At 47.3% G+C, this 24,816-nt stretch overlaps 2 protein-coding genes and 1 pseudogene across 2 annotated transcripts in view; 1 reads left to right on the top strand and 2 right to left on the bottom strand.

The window, feature by feature from the left end:
- The window catches only part of LOC149327604 (uncharacterized), a 40,136-nt gene extending 15,611 nt beyond the window's left edge, over window positions 1-24,525 (top strand). The window contains exons 3-4 of the mRNA XM_089564926.1: window positions 19,575-19,760; window positions 24,424-24,525. Coding sequence (XP_089421052.1) covers window positions 19,575-19,760; window positions 24,424-24,525 — 288 coding nt within the window. The remainder of the gene's footprint in view (window positions 1-19,574; window positions 19,761-24,423) is intronic.
- LOC149327605 (uncharacterized) lies at window positions 106-5,920 on the bottom strand. The gene is made up of 2 exons (XM_089563471.1): window positions 5,019-5,920; window positions 106-196 (listed from the first exon to the last, which is right to left on the bottom strand). The coding sequence occupies exons 1-2, from the start codon at window positions 5,918-5,920 to the stop codon at window positions 106-108; spliced, it is 993 nt and encodes a 330-aa protein (XP_089419597.1).
- LOC149327606 (uncharacterized) lies at window positions 9,346-10,239 on the bottom strand (annotated as a pseudogene).
- Window positions 24,526-24,816: the final 291 nt, after the last annotated feature.

The raw sequence follows: 24,816 nt of genomic DNA on the forward strand, positions 1-24,816 counted from the left end.
TTATTATCCTTTGTTTTGTGCTTCCTAATAAACCATTAACAAATTCTGAGTTGCAATTCTCGGATACATTGACGGAGTGAATATATACTTCTGTGCTAAATCCAGCTAAAACCAGTAATCTTCTGTGAGTGCATCCATTTTCACTTGCGTGAGTGCCTTCTGCAGAGCCTTTTCCTTGCCTTCCAATATCCTTCTCCTGAGCAGTTGCCAATGAAGCTGCGCTGTACCATTGCTTCTCTTCCCCACACAGCCTTTTCAATCTCGAAACAATAAATGAATGCACCTGCAGGAAACAGAACACAGGAATAAAACGTTAATTGCGGGTTTAACGTCAAAGCGACTCAGGCTTTGAGGAATACCGCAGTGAAGGGCTCCGGAAATTTTGGCCACCTCGTGTTCTTTAACGTGCACAGACATCACACAGTACACGTGCCTCTAGATTTCGCCTCCATCGGCATTACACCGGCGCGGCCAAGATCGAATTGCATTTGTTGATTGCATAGTGTCATATGGTACTATGCTTTCATGCCTGTTGAAGCATGGAAGTCAGAAATCATGTAGTTGTTTAAAATAAACACAAAACTCACACCTTCAAAATGATGGTGTCATGCAATAGTAGTGGGTTCCGATGTAAGTAAGTAAGTAAGTTTTTTCTTTGGGACAAAATTTACAAAAAATTCTGTCCTGGGTGAGTAGGCTAAAGGCGGTTTCCCGCCTGACGAGGCCATCCCACCCTTGACAGCGGAGGCAACTATTTGCAGGGTTTGAAGACGCGTGTAAAAAGTACATACAAACAGATCAGAACAGTGTAATCATAGACAATTCATTTAAACCATGTATGCACAACATATTTACGAGAGACAAAAAAGATACAATAGGTTGAAATACAAACTGTAATGAGACGACTCGCACAATTAGTGTGAACGGCCGGTCTTTGTTCAAGCGGTGCTGTTCAGCAGGCCAGCGTTCGCAAGCGCGCTCCCGAGCTTCGTCAGCTTCGTCTTCTATCTTCTTCGTCTCCTTCTTCGGCGCTAGCCGCTGGGGCAGCAAACCCCAACTCTCTTTATTACAATACCTCCGGGGTGAAAAGGCGCCATCCTGGCTGCCTAAGGGCTCGAGACGATGGCTGGGTCGTAGTAGGGCTTCAGGCGGTCTTGGTGCACAATTTCACGGCCGCGGCGGCGATTGTCAGACGAAGGCGTGAGAGGCTCGATCAGGTAGTTAACTGGGGATGTCTGCTGAAAAACGCGATAGGGGCCTTGGTATTTGCTCAGCAGTTTTGTAGACTGCCCCGAGCTGGAGGAGGGCACCCAAAGCCAAACCAAGGATTGAGGAGCATAAGACGGCGGCAGACCGGGGGAAGCGGCGCGGGCGCTTCTCTGACGGTGCTGGTCGTGAGAAGTAAAGGAACGGGCCAGTTGACGGCATTCTTCGGCGTACGCAGCGGCTTGAGAGACGGTGGTCAATTCGGACGAATCGGGGCAGTAAGGGAGTATGGTGTCCATGATGGAGGAAGGCTCGCGACCATAGAGAAGAAAATACGGGGAAAAACCAGTAGTGGCTTGCGTTGCAGAATTGTAAGCGTAGGTAACGAAAGGGAGAACTCGGTCCCAGTCTGAGTGATCGGCAGAAATGTACTTGGCCATCATATCGCCGAGGGTCCGGTTAAAGCGCTCGGTCATGCCGTTGGTCTGCGGATGGTACGAAGACGTCGTGCGGTGAACGATATGACATTCCCGAAGGAGGGCTTCCACGACGCCGGACAAGAAGACGCGACCCCGATCGCTGAGCAATTCCTTAGGCGCACCGTGACGAAGCATGATGTTCTGAAGTATGAAACCGGCTACCTCAGAGGCGGTCGCAGCTGGTAACGGTGCAGTTTCCGCATAGCGCGTGAGATGATCAATGGCGACGATGATCCAGCGGTGGCCGGCGGCAGTGAAGGGAAGAGGGCCATAAAGGTCAATTCCAACACGGTCAAATGGCCGGACGGGACACAGTAAAGGTTGCAGAGGAGCAGGTGATTGCGGTGGTGGGTTCTTGCGACGCTGACATTCCAGGCAAGAGCGTATGTACTGACGGACAAAACGGTACATGCCCCGCCAATAATACCGAAGGCGTAGGCGGGTAAAAGTTTTTAGCAGACCGGCATGATCGCATTGCGGGTCATCATGATAACTGGCACAAATGGCGGAGCGGAGATGCCTAGGAGTCACGAGCAGCCATTTGCGACCATCGGGGAGGTAGTTCCGACGGTACAGCAGCTGGTCACGCACGACAAAGTGATGGGCTTGATGACGGAGCGCTCGAGAAGGGAGGTGCGCTGAGCGGTTGGCTAGGAAATCCAGAAGAGAAGTAATCCAAGGATCCTTGCGCTGCTCAGAAGCCATATCAATAGAGTCAAGAGAAGGTGTGAGGCCGGAAATAGATGGTGGGTCAGGCTCAGAGGTCACAGGGGAGCGCGAGAGAGCGTCGGCGTCGGAGTGTTTACGGCCGGAACGATAAATGACCCGAATGTCGTAATCTTGAAAACGCAGAGCCCAACGAGCGAGGCGGCCAGATGGATCTTTGAGTGACGACAGCCAACAAAGGGCATGGTGATCGGTAATGACATCGAACGGGCGCCCATATAAGTAAGGACGAAATTTTGTGATCGCCCAAATAATCGCCAAACATTCTTTTTCTGTGACGGAATAATTACTCTCCGCTTTTGTGAGCGCACGGCTGGCGTAAGCAACAACGTACTCATTGAAACCGCGTTTCCGCTGAGCTAGAACGGCACCGAGACCAATGCCGCTGGCGTCTGTGTGCAGTTCTGTAGGCGCGGAAGGGTCGAAATGGCGCAAGATCGGAGGAGAGGTGAGGAGCTGGCGCAGCGTTGCAAAAGCTTCGTCGCATGCAGGGGACCAAGCCGACAAGTCGTTGCTACCAGCGAGAAGTTGCGTCAGCGGGGCGATAACGGCAGCAAAATTCTTGATGAACCGGCGAAAGTAGGAGCAAAGGCCAAGAAAGCTTCTGAGTTCTTTCAGGGATGTGGGCTTCGGGAAACCAGCAACTGCGCGGAGCTTGGCAGGGTCCGGGAGTACACCATCCTTGGACACGACGTGGCCTAGGATAGTCAGCTGTCGGGCGCCGAAGCGACACTTTTTCAAGTTTAGCTGCAGTCCAGCGTCACTGAGGCAGCGAAGAACACTCTCGAGGCGAAGAAGATGGGAAGGAAAATTTTGGGAGAAGATGACAACATCGTCCAAGTAGCAGAGGCAGGTCTGCCATTTAAGCCCACGGAGGATGTTGTCCATCATACGCTCAAATGTGGCAGGCGCATTGCAGAGACCGAAGGGCATCACATTAAATTCATACAGCCCATCAGGTGTGATAAAAGCTGTTTTCGGGCGATCGACTTCGGCCATCGGCACCTGCCAGTACCCAGAGCGCAGATCCAACGAAGAAACGTACTCTGCTCCCTGCAGGCAATCCAGCGCGTCATCTATACGAGGCAGGGGGTAGACGTCCTTCCGAGTAATTTTGTTTAGCCGGCGGTAGTCTACGCAGAATCTAATGTAGCCGTCCTTTTTCTTCACGAGCACGACCGGAGAAGCCCACGGGCTGTGAGAGGGCTGGATCACGCCGCGGTGTAGCATGTCGTTCACCTGTTCATCAATGATGCGGCGCTCGGCGGAGGAGACGCGGTAGGGGCGTTGGCGCAAGGGTCCATGGGTGCCAGTGTCGATATGGTGGCGAACCGCTGTTGCACGACCCAACGGTGCTTGAGGGGAGTCGAAGGATGCGCGGAAGCGCTGCAGCAAAGCGATGAGCTGGGCGCGGTGGTGAGGTGGTAGAGCGGCATCGACAGAATGGGAAAACATATCCGAGGAGGACGGGTCGGCGATGTCAGCAGGAGGAGTGAGGGCGTTGATGTCATGGGCGGCAGGCTCATCAAGGACAGGAGAAGCGTCGTGGAGATCGATGACATCAACTGTGCCAAGCGATTCTCCCCGAAGTAAAGTGGTGGGGAAAGGCAACGGGTTCGCGACGTACAGGGCACCAAAACCACCAGAAAGTGTGAGCACGGCATGAGGGAGCATGACAGATTTTCGGTGCGCACAAAGAGGAGAGGGTGAATAAAGGACAGTAGCGTCAGAGAGGGCAGCACAAGTCAGGAGCACGAGAACAGATGAGAAAGCTGGCACGTCGACGTCGTCAGCGGCGAGAATAGGCGCGGCGGTAACAGGGGAGGCGTCCAGAAGAGCATCACACAGCGGCGACAAATTAATTTCAGCACGTGCACAGTCAATGATGGCGTGATGCGCGGACAGAAAGTCCCACCCGAGGATGATGTCATGAGAGGAGCGGGTGAGAACGAAGAACTCAATGGTGTAGGAGAGGCCATGGATGACGAGGCGGGCAGTGCACGCTGCCAGAGGGCGAATGGGGTCAGCGCTGGCGGTGCGAAGCGAAAGGTCCGAAAGCGGCGTCATCACTTTTTTTAGTCTGCGGCACAAGTTGCGACTAATGATGGACACGGAAGCACCAGTGTCAATGAGCGCGTCAACAGTAACACCTTCAACGATCACTTCAATAACATTCGTAGGAGCGGTGATAGAGCTTGAGACGGTCGTCGACGGCGCAGTTCTTGCCTCCGGAACTGCGGCGCCTAGTTTTCCGCTTGGAGGGGTGGTGACCGGCGGCGCATAGGAGAGAGCGAACGGCGTCGAGGAGACGGCGACCGATGGCTGCGGTTGTAGGAGTCGGAGCTGGACGGGGAGGGATTCTGAGGAGGCAGAGCAGAAGAGACAGGTACGGAAGGCAACGGAACGTCGTACGTCGGCGGGCGCCCGTAGTAGTGAGAACCGGATCCGCGCGTGCGGCACCAGCGGGCCACGTGACCAGCGAGACCGCAAGCATAGCATATCGGGCGGTTATCTTGGGTACGCCACGGATTCATAGGGCGGGGACCGGTTCGAGGCAGAGGATGGTGAGTGAGTGGCAGTGCAGGGGAGAGCTGCCGCTGAGGGTACACGGTGACAGGTGGCGAATAAGCAGGCACAACTGGCTGAGGTCGTGGCCGGGCGAGTGCTTCTGCATAGGTCAGCGGTGCAGTGACCAGAGGGGGTGGATTAGTGGGCGGCAGGACCTCAGCTACCTGCTCCTGGATGACACGCTGAATAGATGGCGACAGCGATGGCGTTGGGGTGGATTGGCAGGTAACGAGCGATAATTGACGAGCGACTTCCTCCCGGACAAACTGCTTGACGTGCTGAAGAAGTGCCGGCTGATCGTGGGCAGGACTGCCTGCTGCCAAGCTCGAAATGGTGTCGTCCGAGCAATTGGTACGGCGGGTGACATGTCGCTGTTTGCGAAGCTCGTCGTAACTCTGACAAAAAGACACCACGTCGGAAACGGTTTGGGGATCTTTGGACAACAACATTTGAAACGCATCGTCCTCAATCCCTTTCAGAATGTGTCGGATTTTGTCTGCTTCGCTCATAGATGGATTGAGCCGCTTACACAAATCAACGACGTCCTCGATATAGCTCGTGAAGTTCTCGCCGTTCTGCTGGGCACGACTGCGCAACCGTTGTTCAGCACGAAGTTTTCGGACAGCGGGGCGGCCGAAGACGTCAGTCAGGCTGGTTTTTAGAGCCGCCCAGGTAGTAAAATCCGCTTCGTGGTTGCGGAACCACAAATTGGCGACATCGGTCAAGTAGAAGATGACATTCGTGAGCTTTACGACGTCATCCCACTTGTTGTAAGCACTCACGCGTTCGTAGGAGGCCAGCCAATCTTCTACATCGGTGTCGTCAGTGCCGCTGAAAATCGCAGGGTCGCGCTGACGGACGGCACCGGAACAGATGACAGCGGTGGGGACAGGTTGGGCCGATGTTTCGGTTGTCGTGGTAGAGCCTGGTAGCCTGGGCATCGTGGCGTAGCTCCAGGAGAAGAGCAAGCAGCACCTCCACCTAGTGTAATGAGACGACTCGCACAATTAGTGTGAACGGCCGGTCTTTGTTCAAGCGGTGCTGTTCAGCAGGCCAGCGTTCGCAAGCGCGCTCCCGAGCTACTGCGCTCCCGAGCTACTGCGCTCCGAGGACCCGGCCAAGCAAGCCATCGCCACCGGCCGGGCTGCCAGCGTCATGAGCCTCCGGGACATGAACGTTTGAGTGCAGTGGGGCCGTGCGGGGGCCCAAGGACCGACGTGTCCAAAACTCCCTTGTTATAAATAAAGTTTTCATCATCATCATCTCCCGAGCTTCGTCAGCTTCGTCTTCTATCTTCGTCGTCTCCTTCGTCGGCGCTAGCCGCTGGGGCAGCAAACCCCAACTCTCTTTATTACAAAACAAAGAAAATGCCAGCTTACGTACATCAGAAATAAAATAAATCAGACAAAATAAGAAATAGCGTAATAACATTTACACATTTAAAATAATATTTACATTTGGACAAAAAAACAGGATACATATGATGCATGGAAATTGCACCTATACCTCCATAAGGTACATAAGTTTCATTGTTTTCTTTATTTTGTGTTGTGATGGATTGGCAGACAGTATTTCAGAAATGGCAGGATATTGATTCAAAAGTCTTGGAATTTGTGTACGCAACCTGTGGTCTCCATAGTTCGTACGTGATCTGGGTATTTGCACTGTATCTTGTCTAAGTTCATAGGGGGTAGATTTGTTACAGTATTTAGCTTCAAATGTTGACCTATCCAACTTATACTGGCGCATTATTTCGAGGGATATTTTATATTTCATTAGCTTACTAATATCCAGTATACCGTAAGTCTTCAAATGTGGAGAGCAATTTTACATTTTCGGAATAATCCCAATAGCACGTATTGAACGGTTTTGGAGAGACTGTAGATAAGTGAAGTTTCTTTGCGTTGTACTTGATCATACAAGAAAGCAGTATGTTAAGCGCGAATGGAAGAGGGCGTGGTAAATTTGTTTTTTTTACCTATATTGGCAAATAGTATCGTAACCTATTTAATATTCCAACAACGCGAGAGAGTTCAATTCTGAGAGCATATATGTGCTTGTCCCAGAGTAGGTTTTCATGAATGGTAACACCCAGAAAGCGAGTTGTCGTGGCTTGGTTTATGACACTATTTCGGAATTTTAAATTGAAGCCATTTTCTCTTTTGCTGCCTTTAGATTTGAAAATTAGGTATTTTGTTTTATTGATGTTTAGGTCTAACTTACATGAACTTAACCACGATTCTAAATGGCGACGCCATTCATTTGGTGTTTTAAAAACTGAGCTTTCGTCGTAACCTGAAAAAAATACGTTTGTGTCATCTGCATAGAATACGATTTCAGAGCAGCCTGGGATGTTTACAATGTCATTGATATAAAGTAAAAATAATGTTGGGCCTAGAATAGATCCCTGCGGAACTCCGTATTTGATAGCATCTTGGTTAGATCTGGTATAATTTATTTTTGTGTATTATTCCCTGCAAGATAACTTTTTATGAGCATGTGTGCTGTACCTCGGATTCCGTAAAACGGGAGCTTTGTTAGTAGTATGTCATGTTGGACAGAATCGAAGGCTTTCTTGAAATCCAGAAATACCCCCAAGGTAAGCTTTCGTTTTTCTATGTTTTCAAGGATTCTTTCTTTGATGTAGAGTAATGCAGTTTCTGTTGTTTTGTTCTTCCTAAAACCGAACTGCTCGCTTGTAATTAAGTTATGTAGGGAAAGGAAAGCGGTTAATCTTTTGTTTATTATTTGCTCGGGGATTTTGGAAAACACCGAAAGAACTGAAATTGGCCTATAGTTGTTCAAGTCATCGACAGAGCCACCTTTGTGAATAGCTGAAACGCGTGCGATCTTCATTTGGTCGGGGAATATCCCTGTTTGAAGTATACAATTGCATATATGCGTGAAAACAGGAGTTATCAGAGTAGCTACGGCTTTGAGGGGGGCAACTTTAATATCGTCAGGGCCTGCTGCGCACTTTTCTTTCAATGACATGATTATGTTAAAAACTTCTTCTGGGGAAGTTGGGGCGAGAAATATTGTTTGAGGGCATTGTAATGTTATGTATTGTTCACATGGAGTTGTAGTAGGAGAAACATTTGGGGCTCCAGCTTCTAGAAAGTGGGCATTGAAAAGATTTGCAACATTCTGGTCAGTTAATCCTTTTGTGGGGAACAAAACTTTTCTTTCAGGACTGGCTGGTGAACTCATTTCCCTTACGGTTTTCCAGATCAACTGCGTATTGCCAACAATACTTGAGAATTTGTTTTCATAGTATTCGCGTCTAGCTTTCTTGATATCGGCATTTAGTTTGTTACGCTTTTTTAAATATCGTAAAGTCGTTTGGATCCCTTGTACTTAAAAATACTTGAAAGAGCTTGTTTTTCTCTTTGATTCTTTCATACAGATCATAGGTTATCCACGGCTTTCTGATCTTTCTATTTTCCTTCTGGCTTTTAAGTGCAAAGCTATTGTTATACGCAGTTATAAAAATTGAAAGAAAAATGTTGTATGCTTTGTTTGGGTCTAGTTCTTTTTTCACTAAATCCCAATCACAGGCAGAAAGCTGCTCTATGAAAACCCTTATATTTTTTCTGTGAGTATGACCGCGATAGAAAAACATGTGGCGGGGTATGTGGCACTTTACAAGGAAATATGGAAAATATTGGTAAGTGGTCACTCACGGCACACATTATCGTCCCGGATTGAACTTGTTCTGGAGGAAAGCTTGTAATGCAGAGGTCAATGATGGTTTCAGTTTCAGCTATTATCCTTGTGGGTGAATGTATAGTGTTCGTGCATGCATAGGATTGGAAGATTTCTTGGAACTTGATGTAAATTGCATTGTCCAGTGAGGCATTTATATTGAAATCTCCAATAAGCACGGTTTGCATTTCAATTTGAACACTAAAATCAAGAAGCTGTTCTGTAAAATGAAAAAAACTCACACACCGATCCCGAAGGTGGCCGATATACAAGAGTGAACAATGTGCCATAACACTGCAGAGTTAAGCACTCAATGTTTCCATTTATAACACTATATTCAGGTATTGTTTTATATTGATGACTGGAGCGTACATACATAAAGATGCCACCACCTCGTTTTTCCTTTCGAAAAGCAGGCAGACACTCATACCCGGGGAGTAGGGGACATTCCTCATGTGATTTAAACCATGTCTCGCTAAAAGTGATCAAGTCGAAATCGTGGTTTAAATCGGACAGGAACAAAGTTAATTCATCAAACTTATTTCTTAGGCTTCTGGCATTCAGATGAAACACAGAGAACCGTTGGCGTTTCGCTAGTTTGACATCACGAAAAAATTGTGCGGTCATTTTGTTTTTTCATGAAACTTAAGGAATCTTTCCTTTATTCTAGTTGAGCGAGGTCATCTTCCCGGCGAACGACGATAGCAGAGTCGCCCGTTTTCTTACGAATGAGCACCTTGCCGTTGGCATGCCAAACGTAGGTGTAACCAGATTTCTTAGCCCATTCTTTTGTAGCCGTTTACAGACCCTGTGTGAGTCGAGTCATGTTTTCACAGATGAACTGGTTATTGTTGTCGTCATTTAGAACCTTCTTTTTTGACAGCCATGCATCACGGAAGGATTGTTGCACGAAGCGAATGATGACGGGTCGTATCTTCCCTTACTTGGCAGGCAATCTATGTATGGCGGTAATGTCGTCATTTGTGATAGCTCGAACTTCCAGTTTTTCAGCAATCTCATTCACTTTGCTTATCAAATCTTCACCCTGACTTTCAGCCAACCAGTGCAGCTCTAAGTTTAGACGACGACTGCGCCATTCTAAATCGTCAAGGTCCTGTCTCAGTTGGTCCACATTATTGTCCACGTTGGTGGCTTCCAACCGTTCAACTCGCTTTGTTAGCAGTTTAGTTGCTTTTTCTTGAGCCGTGAAGCGGTTTTGGAAATCATCGAACTTATCAGACAACAGCTGCATTTGCGACTCGAAGGAATCCGTCTTTGCGGGTAGTGACAGGAGAGCATCTAGTTTGGTTTCAATCTGCACTATACTGGCTAAAAGGCTGGAATCACTCTTGAAATTTTCCGTAGCGCCTGTTTCTTTGGGGCCATTTCGACAAGTGTCGCATTTCCAAGCTTTCTTCTGCTTTTCGCGCTTTGAACTGAACGTTTCCTCGGTTATTGCCGCACATTCGCCAAGATGAAAGATAAATCTGCATTCTGAGCATGTGATAGAGGGGCTATCCGCAACTGGAACGCGGCAAACACAACACCTAGCCATATCAACTACAGATGTCTTTCAAAGCATGTAAGAAAGAAGTGAAAACGGTAATTGTGTACTTTGCCTTTTTATAACGTTAACTGCACAAATCATTTAGGAAAATGATTTCATGCTGATGAAAATCACAGATTAGTGTGTGTAATAGCAAATATTCAAAAATAAAAATAGTATGCAACAGTAGGAGCACTGCCTGTATATCACACAAGAGGCTGGGCCTGCTAAGAGCAATTCTGTAATTGCAGCTCTTCCGCATGTCCTTGGCACAACACTGAAATGTGCAATATCTAAAAAAGTTAAATGTGATAAAGAAGGAAGTGTAACACAAACTGACGACTCACTAGTAGACAGAGGAAGTAGAAATAGTCATGCAATAACCAGCACTAAAATGCACTAGCCTTCATAACAAAACATGATGCAATTAGTCGCATCAAGGTGCAGAGCCATTCAAGACAAGCCAGTTTCTTAGAGTGGCAAAAGCACAACTACACTCTAGTATTTCCAAAAAGGTGTGCATGTTACAAGCCAAGTGCTTCTTCATTGCTATGCCATTTTTCACTATGACCATTGCTACTAAGTGCATGAGAAAAAGAGGGTAACATTTCGCATTTTACCTCTTTGTTGTTTGGTTTGCTTTTCTTTGTACTTGGCTCCTTCCTATTTCTGAGCATATACAGTGCAACCCATATAATGTGGAAAACTGATAATGTAAACAGTTGTTAGTGCAGCATGCATTCATGTCTTATATCCTATTCTTTTCGAGTTGTTTAGCCATGCCATCAAGTAGCAAGCCAAAAATCTGCGTCTACCAGTCGCTACAATCTCCTAGACAAATATATGTGAATTAGAGCAAGTATACTCACTGAAATGGCAAAAATCTTAAGGTTTAAAGTTAAATTACTATTTCAGCTGCACTATACTCCCTTTCATATTTTGCCCCTCAAGTGAAATCAGATGCCTTCGCTGGAAAGGTCTCTGAAGATCAATAACTTCGTGTGGGCTAGTCGGTTAAGCTTCATTGTAAGAGCCAGCGCAAAAGGAACCAGGACGAAAGGGAAGACACATACACCACAGGACGAGCGCTGAACTACCAATGGACGAGCGCTGAACTACCAGTTGGCACTTCAGCGCTCGTCCTTTGGTATACGTGTCTTCCCTTTCATCCTGGTTTCTTTTGCGCAGCCTCTAACAATGGGTCTCTGAGGAGTGTCATGCGACACTGGCGTTACAGTACAAGAATGAAAGTTAGCCTACTGCTACAACTGTTTAGGAGGAGTGCTATGTGACACAGGTATTACAGTAGAAGGATAACAAGGCTGTCCTCCTGCTGTAATATCGCCTTAAAATGCTGCTCTGTAGCCCACCACTTCAAATCCAGAATCAAAGTTGCAGTATTGGATGACGCCTTATTGAGAAGAAACACACATATACTACTTCAAAGGGAAATTCCAACATATGCCGTCAACACTGGTTCACAGCACACTGGTGCAACACACTGATCTCAACACAGAGTTCTAGAAAAACGCACTTTAGAAAACTCAGTACTTACATGTGTTCGGCAATACACGTTGAACGGGCACACACAAGGAAGACAGCCCCACAGTTGGACAGCGGAGACATCCTTTTCACTGACAGCTCTTTTCAGACCTCTTCACCATTGGACAGCAGGCACTTCACCTGCATAACATCATAATTTGAATTTCACCTGTGCAATCTATGGAAGATGAAGTACCCACAATGAGTGTGTTAATGGGTAAAAATTCGTATTGCCAGTTTCACATAAACACAAGGCAAAGTTTAAACAGACAAAAGTTAACTTGCTCATACTTGAATCCACGATAAGCTCTACACTGTTTAGGGTTCTTCAGAAATATTTAATCTGAAAGGGCTGTATGAAAAGGCTGCAAAGCGCTCGAGCCTATTTTTGGACTGGTTATTCTTCAACATCCAACAATGATTTTTCTTCACGGTCGCCTGCCACTAAAAGCACTTTACGGCTACACTAATGATCGAACAGGCAGTTTTCTCATTGGGGAAGCCGCATCACTCCTCTATTTATGCGAATACGCGTTCATACAGCCTGTTACTGGATGTGACTTTTTGAGCTTGTAAGACACCACTGCGAGGCGATTGCACCGACAGTTCAGCCTTGGAGGACGACGCATTCAGTTTTCTTTTGATTCCAACGCGATTAACCGCCCGCCACAGTGGCCAGTAGCGCGTATCGCTTGGTCTGGTTTGGTTTATTGGGGTTGAACGTCCCAAACCGACTCAGGCTATAAGGGACGCCCCAGTGAAGGGCTCCAGAAATTTCGACCACCTGGGGTCTTTAACGTGCCCTGACATCGCACAGTACACGTGGGTTCCTTAACTAATTGAGTAAAGTTGTGAAAAAAGATTACATCTAGAAATGGCTCAGCAATGGCAGATAGTGGTTCAGGGAATTCACTGTCCTACTTGATGGAAGACGTATTATAATCTCCAGCATGTAGTGTGTTGCAAGTAGCAATGTTACTAGAGCATAAGAATTCATTCACTACTTCAAAAAATGTGCTGTTGTTATTCGGCGGCCGGTAGAATGTACCTACAATCAAGGTAAATTCGACTAAAGAAACCTTTAGCAATATGCATTCGATATCGGGTATGTCGGGCAGATTGGTTATATGAATTGACTCTCGGAAAAAAATTGCTACGCCACCACCCCGTGAATTCCAATCTTTGCAAAGCATTCGGTAGCCTACGGGTACTGTTTCAGCGCTCTCGATATCCATGTGCAGCCAGGTTTCTGTTAGGCATAGGATATGTGGCCTGTGTGTGAGCACGACACTTTCTAGGTCAACTGTTTTATTAACGATGCTTCGCGCATTTAGCTGTATGCACACAAACGACCTATCCTCGGGGGCTACGGTTCATGTACTCTGTTTATCTTTCCGGCTAACTGGAACTCGGATCTTTCGTTCCTCGTCCCATTCGAACATGTCGTTGTCTATCTTAAGCTTGTCGTATATGAGCTTGACTTTTTGGCATTTCGTTTTGTTAGAAGTGGCATTGTCCCACAGTTGCTTTTTTTCATTCTTGTGGCTGCGGAAAAATCCTCAGAGACACACACGTTTCCATTCTTTAGCTTAAAGCAGTTCTTTAGAATATTCATTTTCTCACGGGGATCGTAGAACGGTGAATTTCTCACGGTGATTACCAGTCGTACTTTGTCGGCTTGTTTCCGTCCAATTCTACGCACTTGACGTGTGCACCTAAAATTTCTGTAAAGACGTCCTTGAGGACGGATTCCTTGAGACCTTCATGCGTCTCATTTTCCTTTCCCTTTACACCGAACACCATAAGATTATTACGCCTGCTGCTGTCCTACAAATCGGTAAGCTTAAGTTCTAAGACCTGGTCCTTCCTCTCTAAGCCACGAGTTATTGAACATGCTTCGGAAATAGCTAAAGCCGAGTCTTCATACGTTTTAAGCCACGATTCAGTGTCGTCTAGCCTGTTTTTTGTTTCTCCCCCCCCCCTCCCCCCCTCCCTAGAAGTTCGCCCAGTAGTTGCTCAGTTGACGGGCCCGGGTTACGCTCGACATCACCACAAAACATTAGCATTGAAAAAACGAAGTTGGAGGCGACGGTACACATTGTGCATATGCACTCAGGGCATGTCAGCTGGAGCAAGTAAGGATTGCTAGGCTTAAAGGTACAGGAAGATTTACTGACCTGTATAAAAAGCATCAACGGATTTCAGACGGTGCTGACCGAAGGCCAGCTGACGTGCTCACTGAGGAACGGTGGTGGTGGCAGGCTATTTAAGCTCCAGCTGTTTGATGCCATCGACCAGCTTGCACGTGATGCCGCCCACTTATAGTCACAAAAGATTGCCTTAAGTGCCGCGACCGGCTTTAAATGTCGGTGTGTCGATGGTGAAGCATGCCGTGTCTTGATCTGCGCTGACCTTCGCCGCCAAGCCGAGGAAGCGAATCTGTATAAAAAACACGAACGGATTTGAGACGGTGCTGACCGAAGGCCAGCTAACGTGCCCACTGCGAAGGAAATACTAATGAAATATTACCGATGGTCCTTAAGGTTTATGGTTCATGGGGATTTAATGTCCGAAAGCGACTAGCGTTATAAGGGACGCCGTAGTGAAGGGCTCCGGAGAAATTTGGGACACCTGGGGTTCTTTAGGGTGCAATGACATCGCGCAGTACAGGGCTGCTTGAATTTCGTCTAGATCGAAATTCGACCGCCCCGGCCGGGTCGAATCAGCGCCGTTCGGGTCAGCAGCCGATCGCCGTTACCACTGAACCACCGCGGCGGCTTGTTCCTTCAGGGTAACAGATTGGATTACAAGAGAAGGCCAGTGTCGCAGATGGCGGCCGGAACTCAGGCTGGTGGACGAGACTGAGAAGTTTGCGGAGACAAGGTTTGGCATAGGACATGGTGATTGGAAAGATATGGTAGAGGGCTTTGTCCTGCTGTGGGCGTAGTCAGGCTGACGGTGGTGATGAACCCGGGGTTGTTTATCTGTCTCGCGAGAAAGCAATATACCGAAATATGAGGTAGGAATTCAAAAAACTGTGCGGTCGCCTTCAGTTGGGGCCGAACTGTGCTTCTGATGGTCTCCGCGAATCACGAATTGAGCGTGTTTCCTACCGCAGTGCACCACCATCTGAGTACAAACGTGAAGGGGAGAGATCAGAGCATCAGAGCTTCCGTTTGCTGCAATCACACAATTTATGAATCAAAGCAAAAGCACGCGACGCAATAAAAAGAGTTCGTCAGCTGTCACTTTTTCTGCGATTGCAATCACTCATCCCTTCTGCATATCGTAGCGAGTGATAGAAGAATGATTACATTTTTTCGCGCATGAATCTTGACGCGTTGAGACGTGCAATACAGCTATCGACATTTCTTTTTATATGTGCTGCACAGGCATTCAAGGTCACTTTAGTAAGACACTTTTTGAAGTAAAAGATCATCTGGTTTTATAATCAGTTATCTTAGAGCGATAAACACATTGAGAAATATTCTACATTGATCAACACCACAAATCAATAAAAAATCCCCTGTGTTCCCAGGTTTGTGTGCCTCTTGGCTTCCCTCATGTATAACGAGCCCCACATTCTTTAGGGTCACTGATTAAAAATATAGTAAGTTGTGGAAGTCACATTGAAAAACTTAAGATTTACTCAACGTTTCGACCAGGTACTGATCTGTCTCAAGAATGATGATACCGTGCATGGACACGTCTTTTTAGAGCATTGAACTTGGGACGCAGAGGGCTTGAAAAAAAGGACACATAAGAGAAAAAAATGAAAAGCAAGCAAAAACTAAAGCGGAAAGGGACCACAGCGCACACTCCAAGCAATTGAGTAAAGGTGCCGCGTGAAAGAGGGAGGCGGGCTGGGCGGGCACGCGGCTAAGTCGAGGGAAAAAAAGAACAAAAAAAGCGTGGTTGGGAGGTGTCAACAAAAGGGAAGTGTCCGCGAATTTATGCTCGTCTGTAGCGCCTCTGGCCGCGTCTGTGTGGCCCCGCGCAACTCCAGAAGATAGCAAAAGGAGGACGCACAGGTTGCGGCTGCCCTAAGTGTCTCTACACGTTCCGACATAGTTATAAAGCCCACAAGCAAAGGTAGTCCTATTTTCGTGATGAATACCCGAGACTAGAAGAATGAGGCAGAGCGGCAACTAAGCAAGAAATGTTTCTAAAAACTTGTAGCTTCTGGCCAAACTTCACATTTAAAACACGTGGTCTAAACCACTCTAGAAGACCTCGTAAATAACAAAATAATTGATAGCATCCCCAAGTCTTTGCTTCCATTGTCCTCCATCCTCGGTAGGTTCTATCTTCTGCCAAAAATACACAAGGAAAATAATCAAGGACAACCAATTATTTCCGGAATAAAACCACGTCAGAAAAGGTTGCCAGTTTTCTCGACGGCTTAATCAGAAACATGCAACCAACTTTTTCTTCTTTTGTCCGAGACACAGCTCATATTCTTTCTGACATAACTGATCTGTTCATTCCAGAAAGCAGCACACTCGTTACCCTCGATGTTGTGTCCTTATACCCCAACATACCCCACTCGGATCGGATCTGGGCAGCCGTTAACACTTACAGAGGTTCCCAAGTTGAAAGACTAGTCGACGGCACGACCCTTGAAACACTGCTGCATTTGGTGCTTAAAATGAATAACTTTGAATTTGATGGCGACCACTATGTGCAAGTTAGTGGCACATCAATGGGCACAGAAGTAGGTCCTAATTATGCCAATATATTTACGGGCATTCTCGAAACTGAATACCTAGAGAGCTGTCTCTTCAGACCTCTATTATAGAAGGTTTATAGATGACATAGTTGTTATATTGTTGTGAAGTAAAGGCGCCAAAAACCACACACACACACACACACACACACACACACACACACACACACACACACACACACACACACACACACACACACACACACACACACACACACACACACACACACACACACACACACACACACACACACACACACACACACACACACACACACACACACACACACACACACACACACACACACACACACACACACACACACACACACACACACACACACACACACACACACACACACACACACACACACACACACACACACACACACACACACACACACACACACACACACACACACACACACACACACACACACACACACACACACACACACACACACACACACACACACACACACACACACACACACACACACACACACACACACACACACACACACACACACACACACACACACACACACACACACACACACACACACACACACACACACACACACACACACACACACACACACACACACACACACACACACACACACACACACACACACACACACACACACACACACACACACACACACACACACACACACACACACACACACACACACACACACACACACACACACACACACACACACACACACACACACACACACACACACACACACACACACACACACACACACACACACACACACACACACACACACACACACACACACACACACACACACACACACACACACACACACACACACACACACACACACACACACACACACACACACACACACACACACACACACACACACACACACACACACACACACACACACACACACACACACACACACACACACACACACACACACACACACACACACACACACACACACACACACACACACACACACACACACACACACACACACACACACACACACACACACACACACACACACACACACACACACACACACACACACACACACACACACACACACACGCACACACACACACACACACACACACACACAAGAGAACGGAACAGAGCGCAAATTTGCCGAAACATATCATATCCTGCCCTCCACGCTCTTGTGAGCCATGCTTCTCTTCCTTGCGGATCCTTGCCAGAAGCAGGAATATCAAAGCCAGAGAACTGATTGAAGCGTTCTATATCAGTAAGAAGGCAGTTTGTGTGTCAGCGAAACATCTGTCTCTGCATCAGGCGCAAAAAAAAGTTTTTTCAGCGTTCGTTCTCATGTAGACATTGATGGGTAAATGCGTTCTTTGCGCAGGCGCTGGCTAGGTGTATATATGTATCTGAGTTCTGCACAATAAACTAGTTGTGAGTAAAAGGCGCTCTGTTCCAATCTCTTGTCTTCTGTGTGTGGTTTTTGGCGCCTTTACTTTACAATGAATTACCGACTTGCCCCGCAAGAAGTTCTCTTGTTTTTCTCATCGTGCCATGGAGAAAAAGAGCTACTCAAGTTCATCGCTGACTTCGATAATGCTCACAGGAATATCTGTTTTTCTCCAACCTACTCAAGCTCTACGATCAGCTTTCCGGGTAATAAAACTTCAGATGTCGCAAAACCAGCTTGTTGCCTCCGTGTTTAGAAAGCGAACAGACAGGCACCAATGCTTGCATTTTCAAATGAGCCGCGTAAAACATTGCAAGAAAGGAATACCATGCAGCCAGCCTCCAAGATTTAAGCGCATCTGCTCCCGTGAAGAGGACTTCGCTTCTAACTGAGTCACTCTAGGTCACACAGCTACTCCCAGGGATTAATCAATCCCCGGCAATCCGTGGCAATCTAGGCGCTCACCCAACGCGTGTCTCGGGGTTAGTCGGCGTTCCGCTGCAGCCATGCCGTTTTCTTCCCCACGACGAAGGCGAAACGTAACAGACTGCCCCGCCGGGGGAAGGAGATCCCGATGGACAGGGGACAGCATCCGCTGTCCGGAGGGATGTCGCCTGAGGCTGGTCTTAACCGGAGTCGGTTGTCTCTCGGCGGTTCTGGAGCTCAGCGCACCCCGAAGGCTTCCTTTTCACGTGCAGGTTCACAAAGTGACTCGTGCTCCGCTAGCGTTAGAACCTCGCCGAAAACCCAACCGCTCAGTCAGCAAGCACGACACAATCTCCACTAAGCAATGCCAGGCTCTTTCTCTCTTACAAAGCCAATTAATCCCTGGGAGTAGTCTGGGTCACACAGCTGTACCCAGAACCTATCATCGACAATGCCTTAGAAAAAGCTGCCGCACAAGACCATCGCACAATCCTAAATAGCACCAATACTGCGAAGACAAACTTCCTAACTAATCTGATATTAACCTACTCTCCATCAGCACCGAATGTGTATGCGATTCTCCGAAAGCATCACAACGTTCTCCTTCAGACCGACAAAATGAAGCGCTTGCTTCCCGAACCACTTACGCTCGTCTCTGATGTGTATTCATCCCATTAATATCGTTCTGTTGTGGCCGATGGCTGCGTTTAGGTAAAACTCCATTCTTTTGGACATTTTTTCACACTCTTGTGCAGTATTTGGATATATTTGTGCTCCTCTATGATTTCGCCTGCCATTTGTAATTATTGTAATATTGTTGTTATTTTGTTGCTAAGCGCTGTTGCCTGAAATGAAATTCGTTTTTTGGTACACTTTCTAACAGCCTGGCACTGTCTTTAGTTCATTTGTGGGCTTCTATGCATTTCCCCACATATCTCCTAAGAAAAGAGTCTACAACAGGGACACATTTTTGACTGTATCCTGTGTATTCGTCTGGCCTGTGTGTGTGTGTGTTTCTCTATCGGCCTTCGGACTGCCATTTTACTTTTTTTTTATTTTTTCCACTCCTGTAAACGAGAATTTCTATGTGGTCCTCATATGGGAACCTCATCTTGTTTCAGCGGATCATGTCTCACCGTTTGGAGGCACTTATCTTTGTACATATCTGCTACAACGCATTTTTCTCCTTTTCCCAGGTGGACCATCGCGGAAACATCGTGTCCTCGTGGCTGAGTGACGTGGTCAAGCCTGTATTCGAGAAGCGCGTACTTGGCTGTTTGCGTACTGGCGACACCAACCTGTTCCCCGATGTGCCCGCAATGGAAGTGGCATTCGCCGCGTTCAAGCGAGACAAAGACAAGAATGGCACCCAACTATCCGCGGTAAGCAACAAAAACATGGAATTGATGGTAAGACCAATGAGGTGTGTGCTTTCATGTGCAACATGAAGCAACCGTTCCTAATTTCCTTTTTCGGGAAGCGCAAGTGTATGATAACTGAAGAACTGCACCTGTACGAAGATATTTTTCTTTGTGCAAGCATAAGAGAAATATTTACAAAAAATTCTTCCATCACCTCAACGTCGTCATGAATCTTTTGAAAGACTGGGGTTCTATGGCTGGACGCTGTGGGCATGCACTGTTTCGCGGCTGCGGCGGCGTAGATTGGGAGACGGCGTGAGGGATTCGACGATTTAATTCAAAGGAGATATGCGCGCCAGGACGCACAACGGGCCGTAATGCTTGGCGAGAAATTTCAAAGCCAGCCCAGGACTATTTGACGGTATCGAGAGCCACACAATGGCGCCAGGACAGAAGTGTGAAGGGTAGCGTTCTCATTTATTTATTTTTTTATTTATTTATTTCACATACTTTCAGGGCCCGAAGGCATTACAGAAAGGAGTGGTACAACAACAAAAAAAATACAGTGCATAGTTATACAAAACAAGTTATATGATGGCAGAAAACACAGTTTTCTTGAAGTTCTCAACATCGGTAATGGCAGCGATGGAGGGCGGAAGGTCGTTCCAGTCAACGCTGGTTTTAGGAATAAAAGAATCATGACACAATTTGGTTCTCGAAAATGGAACACCGACTTTAAATATATGATCGGAACGGGATGAAATGTATGAAGGGCTCGAAAAAAGATGATCCTTTAACAGGGGGTTATGGTGATACAGTCTGTGGAAAAGACATAGTCGAAAACACTTCCGGCGCGAAGAAAGGTCTGGTAAGGCAAGTGTGCTTTTCATAGAAGTAATGCTGGCGTAACGGGAATAGTTAGTTAAGATGAAACGTGCTGCACGATTTTGAATGGATTCTAATGTGTTTATCAGTGTGATTATATTAGGATCCCAAACTGCAGATGCATATTCTAGCTTTGGTCGTACTAATGTTTTATAAAGGGTTAGCTTTATCGGCAGAGGCGCGGTAGAGAAATTTCGGCGCAAGTATCCAAGAGTCCTGTTGGCGTTATTTGCGACATGTTCGACGTGTCTATGCCATGATAAGTTACGTGAGATATGAACACCTAGGTATTTGTAGGAGTTAACTGATTCAAGTGGAATGTCGTGAAGAACATAAGTACGCTTGTTATCAGTGATGTTAGTGCGACGTGACACATGCATCGTTTTACATTTATTAACGTTTAGTCGCATGCACCACTTATCACACCAGTTAGATACGCTTGTGAGATCATCCTGAAAATAAATAGAATTAGTTTGGTTAGATATTTTGTGATAGATGACGCAGTCGTCTGCGAAAAGCCTGATAGAAGAATGAGAAATGCATTCAGGAATATCGTTAATGTAAATTAGGAAGAGAAGAGGTCCCAGTACCGACCCTTGTGGTACACCGGATGTCACAGAGGTGTGAGAGGAGCAACAGCCGTTAGCAGAGACATATTGAGTTCGATTCGATAAGAAGCTTTTAATCCAGTTCAGTACGTTAGGGTCATTGTTAAGCATGCTAAGCTTAAGAATTAGGAGATCGTGGGAAACAGTATCAAAAGCTTTCGTGAAGTCCAAAAACACACAGTCTACATCAATGTTCAAGTCAGTGTAAGCAAAAAGGTCATTAGTAAAACATACAAGCTGTGTTTCACATGAAAATGTCTTCCTGAAACCGTGTTGTTCTGCTGAAAAGAAGGAATTAGACTCAAGGAAATCAATCAGATGAGAGTATATGATATGCTCCAAAATTTTACATGGTATAGACCAGAATTTTGAGCCTTTCCCGGGCGCGGCCATTTTGCACCGACTGGCGCGCCGCGGTGCGAGCGTTTCTTTGGGGACTGCGGGGCTGCGGCAGTTCCGCGGCCGCGCCTGCATATAGCCGAGCTTCGGGCGCTAAAAAAACATTGTCGAGCATACTTCCGCTGCGTGGCTGTGTTGCAGGAAGTATTTACGTTATCACAGCGATAACATTGACGCGTTTTAATGACATTTAGTTTGACATTCAGGCTAATTGTGCCGGCGCTTAGAACGCGCTTGTGCTTATATCGAATTCCGTCTCGGTGCTCCACCGCAAAGAAACTTTTTGTTCAATATCAAGCACTAGGTGTGCGGCTAGCACGCAGTTCCAATTCCCAAGCACTCTTATTCCTTCCTGCCGGCCGGCCATAAAGCCCCCCCCCCTCCCCCATCCACAAACAGGGCTTTCTTGTCGCCGCGCCAGTTTATCAACAAATTACCGCTGTGGGCTCAACTGAGTCGCAGCGTCAACAGAAAACAAATTTTGTCATGGTTTATGCAACCTGGTGCATAAAAACGTACTTTTGCTTAATTTATCGAAGCTTGAATAGATATGAGCTGCTAATCCAGCTTTCACTAATTTTGAGGTCCGAAGTCGCGTTATTTTATTCAGGAGCTCTCGCCGCGTGTGAGAGCGTTGCGTAGCCGTTTGGCTAAGTGTGGAAATGTAATGAAATCGCGCATATTTTTCTATGAATAATGTAGATACCGCACCGCTGCGGTGGCTCAGTGGTTACGGCTCTGGGCTCCGGCCCAAAAGACGCGGGTTCGATCCCGGCCGCGGCGGCCGAATTTCGATGGAGGCGAAATTCTAGAGGCCCGTGTACTGTGCGATGTCAGTGCACGTTAAAGAACCCCAGGTGGTCGAAATTTCCGGAGTCCTTCACTACGGCGTCCCTCATAGCCTGAGTCGCTTTGGGACGTGAAAATTTAATAAACCAAACCAAACTTAGGTAGATACCAACAGCAGAAAGATACTATAGATAAGCATTTACCCCCCCAGATACCTCTGACATGCGTGCGGAAAAAGCAGCTGAAATCGGTAGCGGTCGTGCTTACAATCCTGTTCATGAAATGTGTTTAATGGGAACAAGAGCAAGCTCAGCGCAAGGATGCCGAACACGTACTGGTGACCGAAAACACGCGCTCCGTCGGGACAACCTTCAGTCTGCAGCTCGCCTATCCAGTTACTACTCCACTGAGTCAAATCAATAGATCTACATTCTGATGCATACAATTATCATAGATGATATCGCACGTAAAAGGCGCCAACAAACGACACGACAGCGCAGAAATCTGCTTAGAAGTGCCGGTTTCCAGTCCGTACACTACCTGGTCGACTACCCTCGGATGCAACGTTAACGAGTAACTGCGCACAAGATAACCGCAGTACTGTCTGGAAGAGGGAAAATGTGAGTAGTGACGCACAGCACACACCCTCATAGGTTAGCTGATGGAGCACAGCAACGGCAGAAGCGAACACGTAAACATGCGTTCTGCGCGCGGCGCCGGCGCGACCCGCAGTCCCTCGGGCCGCGCGCGCCGACAGATGGCGACTGGTGTCGAGAGTAGGAGCGCGCCCGCAGCCTGCGTGCGAGGGTAAAAAAATCTGGTCTATACTTGTGAGTGATATAGGACGATAGTTATCGGGAGAATGAGTGTTACCTGATTTTGGTACTGGAACAACCTTGCCTGGATAGCTGGATATCTGGTGATACTCGCTCGCAGTGTTCATTCAGCGGGAGTTGGCAATAGACTTGTGCGTGTTTTGCGGCTTCGGAAACAGGATTATATTGGGAGACGTCAGGTTGGTAAGGCAGATTGGTATCGTTTGTAATAGACGTATGACGGCCGTAAATTCGAAAGAAGAAAAAAGGCCCGCCGCGGTGGTGCAGTGGTTACGGTGCTCGGCTGCTGGCCAGACAGACGCGGGTTCGATCCCGGCCGCAGTGGTCGAATTTTGATGAAGGCTAAATTCTAGAGGCTCGTGTACTGTGCTATGCCAATGCACGATAAAGAACCCCAGGTGGTAGAAATTTGCGGAGCCCTTCACTGCGGCGTCTCTCATAGCCTGGGTCGCTTTGGGACGTTAAACCCCAATAAACCAAACCAGAAAGAAAAAAGAAAAGCCAGCGGTGGACTGCCGAGCGGTATTGTATGTATAAGTCACCTAAGGAAGGACGAGGTCTCAATATTAAAGTGGTTCGATGGAGAGCATGTCGCCGAGGGTGTGGTTAAATCTTTTGATGGGGCCGTTGGTCTGCGGATCTCGGGACAAACGGTTGCGGCGGTGGCGGGAGATGTGACCGATGCGCAGGCGCGTGAAACAAATGGGCCGATCGTTACGGATACGCCACTCCTCAGGATGTTGGCATTGGTTACGGGGCGTGAACGTGTCGGTGGGCAAAATAGTACACTAAAGGAAGGACAGGTCCCGAACACAGGTTTTCTAGTGTGCGGCTAGAGCCCATGCCCATGTTCACGAGCTCTTTGCGAACAACTGCTTGCGTGAGAATGCGGTCATCGTATTGTCCGGCAATGGCGGTGTGTATGCAATGAGATTCAGTGCCTCTAGTTCACGGCGCACCAAATGAGTAATTTTTTCAGGGTTCGAAGGCTGCAGCAAGGTGGGCAAATTCTCGCACGATGAGATGGCAGATGTGTACGATGGACGGTGACAACGGTTTCCAATTCTCCGTTGCTGGCCTTTTCCAAGCGGCGGCACAGCTGTAGAAAGGAGCAGTCCTTAGAGTAGAGGAAGTTGAACGCGTCGACGGCAATAACTTTTTATGTAGGTGCCCCACCTTGCTGCCTGCAAGGCTTCCTTGTCAGCCTTCCTGCTCAAGGCCAAGGTTTCCGTGCACGAGTTATTGAATTCCGAAGACGGTTGGGCATGAGCTACAAGCTCCATCTCAGCTGAGAGCTGCCGCCCAGCAGGCTTCCCGAACTATTCTCTGAGATTCTGTTTGCGTACGCATTAAATTGTAAGATCTTGGTTTGTTCTCAATCATATGCGCACTTACACAACTTAGAATAAAGCGTTGGCAAGAATAAACAAACAGTCACACCTTGTTTGCTTGCTGGCCCGCTCATTAGGTCTTAGGAATTAGGTATTTTTGAAGTGTTTTATGTTCTTAATCTACAGTTGCATCGAAGTAGTGATACTGATTTTCAGTAATGTCTCGTTT

Source organism: Amblyomma mixtum, chromosome 10 (assembly GCF_055824585.1).
Source record: "Amblyomma mixtum isolate Tamu chromosome 10, ASM5582458v1, whole genome shotgun sequence".
NCBI lineage: Eukaryota > Metazoa > Arthropoda > Arachnida > Ixodida > Ixodidae > Amblyomma > Amblyomma mixtum.